Here is a 9,746-nt window from a genome sequence, read left to right on the forward strand (position 1 = left end):
CAAATAAATGTCCCTGTAACTTGTAAAACTTCACAAAGCCAGTAGATCAACTAATCATCTCAATTTCAATTATGTCATCAGCAATAATCACACATACAACAGCCTACAATCCTTTAATTTAATATCATAAAACAGGTAATTGTAACAAGTCAATACAAAAGGAGTCCTCGCACAGAGCTGTACATTTGAACAAAAGTGTAGACCCAGGCTGTAAAACAAAAATGATGGAAGCTGACATGAGAGCATAACACCATAAAGCTGAAACAGCACAGGAAAGAGGCACAAGCCATCTCTCTCCCCACCTCGCCTCCATCTCCATTGGGACTTAATGACGGCCATTAAAAAAATCCATTACAACTATAAATGTTATCAGGTCACAAAGGGGCCGCTGTTGTTCGGCCTGTTCCACACTAGCCCTGCAGGCAACCAAGCACACACAGCCAGGAATATGGCTGTGAAGACAATGTCTGTCCAAAGTGTGGCTAATGGGAGTAAAACACAGAATGTACAAAAACAGGACTGTAGTGCTTAAACTTCTACAATCTGTGAGGAGTAGAGCATTCCCTCTTCACACACACACACAAACAAACACACAGACTGGCATGAACATCACAAAAGAGAATACAACCAGGCCTGTGATTATAAGTGAGTACTATTCCAGGTCTTCACAAACAGGGTGTAGTGAATGGACCACAGATGCTCAGAGGATGTGGTGAATATTTGTTGTTTTCACATGGCCCAAGCAAGACTTTGGTCCAGAAGAGGAGTCTACAGAATAAGTAGGGTTGTCAGGTAGACCATAGAAGACAGGCTGGGATCTGTAAGGATCAGAGGGAAGTGAAGGAATAGGTTAGTTAGTGGTGGTCTGTCCAGCACCACTCTGCAAGGTGTGTGGGAGGTGTGTCGTGATGGGTAGGTGTACGGAAACACATGTAGGAGAACTGGATGGACTGCACAGCGATGCGTAGTATGGTTGAAGTGAGAGAATGAGCAAGAATGAAGTGACTAAGGGTTAGAAATAGAGATTTGAGTATGTTTGAAGATAGGGTGTGAAACAGTGCCTGTGTGCTGAATATGAGGATATGGGTAGCGATATTTTGTGAAACATTTGTGTATACATAACACTAAGCTACAATATAACTTCTTTGTACATTCTACATTTGGCCTTTATTTAAGTTAAATGTGCATGTAAATATAAAATGTAGGATTATTAGTTGAAGGCAATAATTTTAGCCTTATCAGGAGGACCATTTGAATTCTGTGAATGTTATGTAAGAATTTAAAAACTAAATAAAATTTTGAAGATAGATTAAACCATGTCAGAGAAACAGACAAATACATATAGGTTGTTGTAGCGTAACACATACGCTAGCTTTAAAGGAGGGCTGGGTAAGCCAGTGCTGTGGACGTTGCTGTGGCCAGCAGCACTCTTCACCTCTGCGCCGCAGGTGCTGGGGGAGGAAAACATTTGCTTTGTTAATGTGCTCCTGGACTCTGCGTCCTTCAGGTGGCCTCCAGGGGTGATAAAGTGGCAGCCACACGATCCACCGCCGCACACAAAATAGGAAAGAGGTTTCTGTTCTCACCAGCTGTTGCCACGGTGGCGAGGTCAGGGAACGAGCGCTAACCCTCGGCCAAATAAAGAGCAGCAGTGGGCTGCCTTTGAGTGTGAGTGTGTGGACAAGGATTATCTGTAGGTGCAACATACAAGAGTGCGCCCCAACTATGTACTCCACTGACAGTGTATGTGTGAGTGTGAAATGCATAAATACATATGTGTGTCTGTGTGTATTCAAGTAAGCCAATTTTACTTGTAAGAGTGTGAGGTGTGTGTGTGTGTGTGTGTGTGTGTGTGTGTGTGTGTGTGTGTGTGTGTGTGTGAGAGGGCTCACTCAGTGTCAGCTCTGACAGACCCAAGTGCCAGTCTGAGGAACAGTATTTTCGCAGCGAGAGCTGCTTACTGTTTACAGAAGAATCAACATTTTGTCAAACACAACAGAAGTGAAGGCTGACTTTCAATAGAGATCCGGACAGGGATAGAGAGATGTGCAAATGTCGGCCAGCACAAAAACTGTCAGAAAACAGAACTCTCTCTCTTTCTCTCGGGTTTATATGAGTATTTTCTGCTGGTGTGGTTTTTGACATGGACAAATATGAGTGGCAGCCTCTTATATATTTTTACAGAGAGAGAGAGAGAGAGAATAAGTTGGAAAAGAAGGCTTGTCTCTAATGTCACTGACATTAAACGATATTGCACAACGGGGGGTTTGTGGCTGAGCTGAATTTAAGGAGATAAGAGAGTGGATCACATGCCAACAGGAGACAGAAGAATGAGGCTCGCTAAAGTAAGCAAGCACGAACACACACACACACACACACACACACACACACACACACACACACACACACACACACACACACACCAAAGGAAACTAAACAGATAGGGAATACTATAATGACCTGCCATGTCAAACCCAGGAGAAAATACCAGCAAATGTGTAATGTTGTTTGCTGAAGTGTGGAGATGAAATATTAACATTTATTTTGTGTTTGCTATTCACTTTGTTTCTGTTAAGGCATCACATGAAAACATCAGCATCTATGTTATTGTGTTCTATTTGGTTATAACCTTCAGCCTCTGTAGCATCTCACAAAAACACAGCCACCTGTGAGCTTATTGTTATTTTGCTCAAATAGGGAAAACATTCACCCTAATAGTATTGCTGGTATTTCTTATGAATCATAAGTCATATCATATGAGTAAACAAAGGAAGAAAAAAGGCAGAATTTGATGAGAGGTTTTAGTTACCTTATCGTAGGAGTGACTTCAGAAACTCATGGGAGTTCCCTGTGGGAGGGAAGCCTGAGGAAAACAAGGGAGAAGAATAATGACATTTGTGCATAACCTAATGTGGGAGCTATTGAATGGGTTTCATGGAGCAGCTAATTAGCTGAACTGCAGAACTTTTGATTATGCTCCTGAGTTAACTAACATCTGAGAGCCTGTCAAATATCCCCCGGTGTTATTGCACAGCCAATGACAGCGAGTTGTAACGGTGCATCAGAGAGCAGAGGGGAGCTTTGGGAGAGCCGACGAGGCAGGATGTCTTCCTGTTCCAGAGCCTGGCTGTCTCTAATATACAGCACCTCTTTAATTGGGCCTGTGTTTTTAATCAAAATCATAAAGCCCTCCCCAAAACAGCTGCCATTCATCCTTCAGAGGAGCAGGATTGATGTGACCATCATAACCGGGGTCCTGGACCCGCGCATGGCCCAATGCTGAAAATTCCATCGGTTTTATTACATTTGAAGGAATCTCCCTTTAATGCAGTCTATTACGGCTGCCATACAAATCTCTCCCCACGCCCGGCATCCAATGGCCTGATCAATTTTTATACTGCTGATCCGTCCCCTTCCCTCTCATTGTGTCACCTCCAAATTCATATTATATAGGATTTCCCTTATGGAGAGTCTGCCATAAAAATCTGTTGCGCTGGCCCATGGCAGGAGGGCAGGCCACTGCGTGAAGCTAAACACCGGCCGAGAGGATCAAATTTGTTTCAGCGGTAAGCAGAACTGTTTAAATGTTATTTATTTGCCATGCTCCTAAGAAAATATATTGTGAAGTGCAACATTGATTTAGGACGTAACAATGTCTGTGGCGTGGGGGGGGTTGCGGGAGAAAGACAGAATTTATGAATCCTTTGCTCAACTCCTTTAATTGAATTTTCCAAATCTCTCGCCGCACACAAATAATCAATACCCTGTAGCGGCGCGAGGCTCGCCCTCACAGAGTTATTGCAGCCCTTTTCTCTCCCACTCTGTGCTCATCAGCACATAAAGATGATCCTAGGCATTTGTCATGCTTCGGCAACCTGCTGTATTTACGGCCCTGAGCGGATCTTGAATGGCTGAAGAGGACAGGACCCCTTATGAAGTATCCAAAAACTTCTGCTTGACAGGACGCTGGGAGTTCCTCCAGGACTCTGCCGTGTCTTTGGTCCAGCTTCGCTCTGACTGAGATGGATGATGAGGTTTGAGAGTTTAAAGCCAGACTGACTGACAGCCCAGGTTTAGAGTTTAAATACATGAGTTTAAAATATATACAGATTGGAATACCTGAGCTTAATTACCCTGCTTCTCCATTTCCCCCAGCTGACTGGGCAGGGTCAGGCCGGCCGTGGTCACGCCAGCATCACGCTGGCACCAGAGCTGGCCTCACCGCCGACAGGCTCAGGTGACACGACAGGCTGCGGTCACACATGCCCCAGGCCACTGCGCCACCAAGTGCAGCTGTGTTGCTTGTCTGAGTTAGGACGACCTCCAGACATTTTCATGTGACCAATAACACACTTTTAAAGTGAAAACTCAACAGCAGTGCAACATGGGTGGGCCATGTTTAGCCAGCAGATTAGAGACTTGAGGGTAGCACTTGTTATATCTTATTTGGGGCTGAATATTTTTATGAGAATGTGTTTTTATAGAACGCCAAATCAAACACTCATATTTCTGAGATATGGCCGACCATTTTTCCTTATTTCTGAGGAAATATCACACATACATTATTTTAGCAGAACATAGGTTGTAGCACTAGAGTAATGGCATCATTTTTTACCAACATCTGCACATCTGTGCAATTAGCATTACACTGATTACGACTGCAAAGGGTAAGCTAAGGGTACCTTCTTCTACACTAAACACTACAGACACGCACACCCGAAGCCATGCAAACATTTGCTAAAGCAAATACTTCTCTCTACAATAAACCTCTATACACTCTGGCAAAGCATCTCCAAGTCATCTGATGATATCTGAAGCTCACAAGCTCAGACATCAGCAGTTCTTGGCTCATGTACAGTCCCTGCTGCCTGTTTGTTTACCCTGTACGTATGCCCCCCTGACACATTCAGCCCTTGCTGCTGCAGCCCTGTTGTTGTAAGGCCTGCTTTATGCGGGGTGAGAGATTTCATGCTCCACCATGTGATAAAAAATGTGACATTCCTCCAGTGTCGGGCCACATGCAAACGGATGCGTGAAGGTTTCCCCCGGCGTGACGAATTAAAACAATTTCGGGCAACCTTATCTTAAAAACACTGAACTTTTTTCCTTCCCCACCAGACAATTCTCCCCATTCAGTTTCCACAAATCACCATTATGTGATCGAATCACAAGTGAAGCTATAGCTGCGGGCGTTATGTATGCCTCAAATAATCACATTAATTCTGTCTTAAGGGCCCCCAGCGCTTGCTTGTGTAAAGAAAACTAAATGTTGTTTTGCACAGTGAATATAACAGGGGGAAAAAAAAGTCCCTTTCAGATGTGTTGAACGCAGGGGCCATAAAAGATTGCTGATTGCTTTTAGATGTGGAAATATGAGGCCCAACAGAGATGATCAAGAGTCAGAGCCTGTCCACTACACCACATTTCTCAGGAACCTGAAATCAATCTTCCCCTGTAAGTGAGCAGAACAGCAAATAGTTTTCTTTTCCTCCCTGTTTTGGATTATGAAAAGGTTGCGATAGTTCTAGAGTGATTAGAGATGATTCTGCGGGGAGGGTAACTTATCTCTGTCATTAGAGAAACAATGATGACTTTTGAAAATAAATGTTATTTACTTTGTGCCATCAGAGTGCTTGGTTTATTAAGTCTACAATTTTATCTGAGGATAATGTTTTGATATTTTGCGTAATGTAATAGAGTTCAATAAGCACAACTAAACTGTTGAGAATGCAGGTCATGGCGGTAGTGGTAAGGGTGATGAGAGATTGAAACAAGGACACCGATTTTGATGTGTTTTCTATAGCTGAGCATGTTTTCTTCATGAAAACTCTGGTCTGGTGTCAAGATGAATGCAAGATTAATTCACTCACCTGTTAAACGACTCTGTCTATCCACCATGTCCATGGCAAAACTCAACTCAACTTTGGCCACTGAAAATAGAAACATATATTTGTCATTTTGATGCTAACATTATTCTGATGATACCAAACTACCTTATCAAAAGCACGTATCAAACATGAGTCATGTCATGTGACTTAAATAATCTGACATATGTTATATAAGTGTGTATGTGTGTGTGTGTGTGTGTGTGTGTATGTAAGCACTCACCGAGCTCCCTGTGCTTCTCTAGTTCTGTCAGCAGGTCACCAGGTCTCCTTGGAAAGAGTCTTCTTAACTCGCTGCTGCCCTCTAATGGCTAAGCCCAAAAACAGAAAACCGAAACGTTCAACCATTAAGGAATGCATAATGACCAACCATCCAGCTTTCTTGAACTCAGCTCATGACATTCTAATATAAGGTTCACCACAAAAGCCTTGCTATTCACAATAGTCTATGCTGCTGTTACATGCTACAAGGTGAAATGTATTCAGTATCAGACTGCTATTGCTGATTTACTCACCAAATGGCTTTCAAGATCCTGCCTAGCTTTCAGGATGGACTGTACTGATTTCTTTACCTTGGAACGCAACTTCTCCAGTCTAGCAGAAAACAGGGGACATCCAAAATTCTAATATTTGAGAATTGGCAAAATATAGTCATGCACGAACATTATGTACGCATCTAATGCTATCCTGTTGGTCATAGTTCAGACAAGATAGTTTCTTACACTGCGAAAAGGAAAATGAGTGTAGCCAGAAATTTCTGACACTCAGACATTTTGCAGGTAAGCATTTTGATCTGACCTCACCAAACCTCTCCCTGTCCTCTGCCAAAATAAATGAGAAAGCCATCATGTGGAGACAGAGCACTGTGCTCCTCTATGATATGAAATGTATCACTAGTTCTCCTTTCAGCCTCCTCTGATGTTTTTATGTATATTTAAAGAGCTTCCTTCCTTAACTACGGCACTATAAAATTCAAAACTAATGCTTGTCTTGATGGATTGCAAGAACACCAAGTTAGTGTGCTTTGGGGAAGGAAATAGGCCAATTCTTATCCAACTATTTTTAGTGCTGTGTAAATCACTGAGGATTGGTCTAATGATAGAGACAAAGAGAGAGACCCTCTGCGCCATGTCCTGTCATTAAACTTGGATCTGTCACAACGGCCATCAGACAAGTGACGATGAAGAGATCCGCTGGTGACAGTAGAATCCTTCTTATTGTTGCTTAACATAGCATGCAACTGCACAGGGCTTTCATGGTGCCCATGAAACCAGTGAGTGTGTGAGGGGAGTAGCATGCAGAACACCAGATTAATGCCACACAATGATGACTAACTCGAGAACACTGGCAATGTCAACAAAGTACAGCACTCTATTGCAGTTTATATGTCAGTGCCATCCAGCAAGAACTTAGATAGACTCTAACAGCAATTTATTCCTGTTTTACTATCTAACCCAAAGAAGAAAGATTCTCAGTTCTAAGAATTACATAAACAACACATTACATGGCTATGTCCAATGCAAAAAAAAGTATCAACACCCTTATGTTAAATAATACAAACTATAAACAGCTTATCAGTGTAAAGTTGACTGCCACAAGTAAATCACTGTACAACTGTAATAATGATTCTCACTTATGCTGTTGTGCAGCTTGTGTTTTGTGGGCACTGCTGGTCTTCCTTCTAGCTTGGTAATTGCCTGTTCAGGAAACAGAAAATGTCATAAAATCACCATGCAAATTTGGCTTATTGATGGTGGTTACACCCTGGGGGAATTATTCATGAAGTTCAGCCACTTTAACTTTACAACCAAGTTTTGTGAGTAGCTGCAGATTCACAGCCATAGCTGGTTTAATCTGGAAGAGGCTGGATGATAAAAGAAAATGGCTGCACACAATCAGAGGGGTATTTCACAAAGGCAGAATTAAGACATCCAAGATAAGTGATAAAGCGAGGTTTGACATAGCGTTGTCTGGTCATCCTAGCTCAACTCGTTTCACTAATGCCAATCCAGGATGAGTAGGAGCGACTATGTCAAGCCAGGTGTATGTAATTCAGGATGTGTGGGCGTTCTCGTTTCTGCTCCAAAGTGCCCATGGCTGGAATAAAAAAGACGCGGAAAATAGCGTCATTCACACAAAGTGAACAACCGCTTTTGATATAGACTAACAATGAAGTAAAGTTATCCTTTTTGGAATGGGGAATCACGGCTATTTCTGTAAAACAGCAGAAGTAGGCGTGGTAGACCAACTGAATGCAAATTTACGTATGCACCCACGTGTGAGTGCTTCCTTGTCTCTATGGTCTCGGCACGCAACATCATTAAGAAAGCGCTTGCCACTGCAAAGATGCACATAGTATGATATACCTTAATATTATAGTTGAAAATACCTTCGAAAACTTGCCCCTCCACTTCCAATCAACTACAGTAGGCTATTCATCAAACATCTATCAATAAAATAAGCAAACAATGAGTACCTAGGCCTATTAGTCCATGAGCCACAGGGGGTCATCACTACCACTTGGGGGGGCAAATTCTCACTATATTTTTCTGAAAGCTACATTTCTCTGGAGTACAAAATGGTATGATAGCAAGTTGGATCTTGTAGCTTTGTGGCTGTACAGGCCTTCAAAGTTGACCTCTGATTTGAAAAAAAAAAAAGCAAATTCCACCTATTGGCTTTTTTTTGTTAAAACACTCATAAGAGCCCAGAAAATAATCCAAATCTTATTATTACTGATGCATATGTGGTGTTTGATGTTGGCATACATATTTTGACTCATTATGTGATTTTGCTCTTCATTTCAATCAAAATGAAGGGCAAAATCACATAATGATTCAAAAATAAAGTGTTTTAGGCAGTAAGGTGGTGAGTAAGACTAAATGGGTGTAGATACCTTTAGTCCCAGTGGCAGGGCTCATCACACGAGTACCTGTGTAAGGAGAGAATGTCCTCTCCAAAGCTGGCATCTTCATTGGTGTCTTGGGGATGGTAAAAGTCTTGGTTATTAGATCATAATTACACATACCCTACCACTGTACAAACAAGTTTACAATGAAAAATGTTTCTTGAAATAGAAATGGACGTGCATGCACTTAACAATTATAAATAGTATTACAAAAGTATAATTTTTAGACACATATTAGGCCTAATCTTCAGTGGGTCACATGTTCGAAGACAGGATGAGAAATAACTGCGACAACATGCATCGAGTGTGGAGCTGCTACGATTCAGTGAAAGTAGGTTATGGTACCACATCAACATCTTACACTTACCGCTTTGTCACATACGTTTTCCTTGTCCTCTAGTTGGAGAGCCCTTTTAGCTCTACAATAAGGACAGAATACAGGCGAAAGGTTATTTCACTTTGACAAAGCTAAGAAAAAGTGAACTTCAGCAAACTTAGGGGGAGGGGGGGGGGGGGGATGCATGCATGCCTCGGTGAATGTTTACATGTTTTAGCTAGTTAGCGACTTTACATTACCAAATAAATCAGATTAGACACACATAAGTCAATACAAGACATTATTATAGGCTACTTACGACATTGTGAGATGACCCTATGCTTAAAATGTTAAGAATTTGGAATTTGGCGCGATGTGCTGAGTATTTACTTCCTCTGGAAACATAAGCTATATAAAAGGGCCGCTGCGGTTAGGTAATGATTTTTTTACAAATACTATTTATGTATGCAGATATGAATATAAACAATTAGACGATTGAATATTAGTGGATTGTATGTTTCAAAACACATATTAAAACACAGCGCTTTCCCCCCCACTGTTTCACATTTCGTTGTTTTGTGTTTTGTTTTGTCCGGAGTGTTTCAATGGCACACCAACTCTGAATTGTTTACATGGC

At 41.8% G+C, this 9,746-nt stretch overlaps 1 protein-coding gene across 2 annotated transcripts; it reads right to left on the minus strand.

Annotated features, from left to right (window-relative positions):
- Positions 1 to 107: 107 nt before the first annotated feature.
- On the minus strand, positions 108 to 9,672 carry LOC121677535 (integrin subunit beta 3 binding protein). 2 transcript variants are annotated; one of them, XR_006021023.1, is made up of 10 exons: positions 9,429 to 9,672; positions 9,161 to 9,212; positions 8,782 to 8,866; positions 7,519 to 7,582; positions 6,401 to 6,479; positions 6,109 to 6,196; positions 5,871 to 5,930; positions 2,810 to 2,863; positions 1,368 to 1,451; positions 108 to 818 (listed from the first exon to the last, which is right to left on the minus strand). XR_006021023.1 is itself a non-coding variant. In XM_042056296.1 (9 exons), the coding sequence occupies exons 1-8, from the start codon at positions 9,431 to 9,433 to the stop codon at positions 2,811 to 2,813; spliced, it is 486 nt and encodes a 161-aa protein (XP_041912230.1). In that variant the 5' UTR covers positions 9,434 to 9,672; the 3' UTR covers positions 108 to 818; position 2,810. The 2 variants fall into 2 exon arrangements, 1 of the variants encoding a protein (XP_041912230.1); XM_042056296.1 differs by lacking the exon at positions 1,368 to 1,451.
- Positions 9,673 to 9,746: the final 74 nt, after the last annotated feature.

The sequence above is a fragment of the Alosa sapidissima genome, chromosome 12 (assembly GCF_018492685.1).
Source record: "Alosa sapidissima isolate fAloSap1 chromosome 12, fAloSap1.pri, whole genome shotgun sequence".
NCBI lineage: Eukaryota > Metazoa > Chordata > Actinopteri > Clupeiformes > Clupeidae > Alosa > Alosa sapidissima.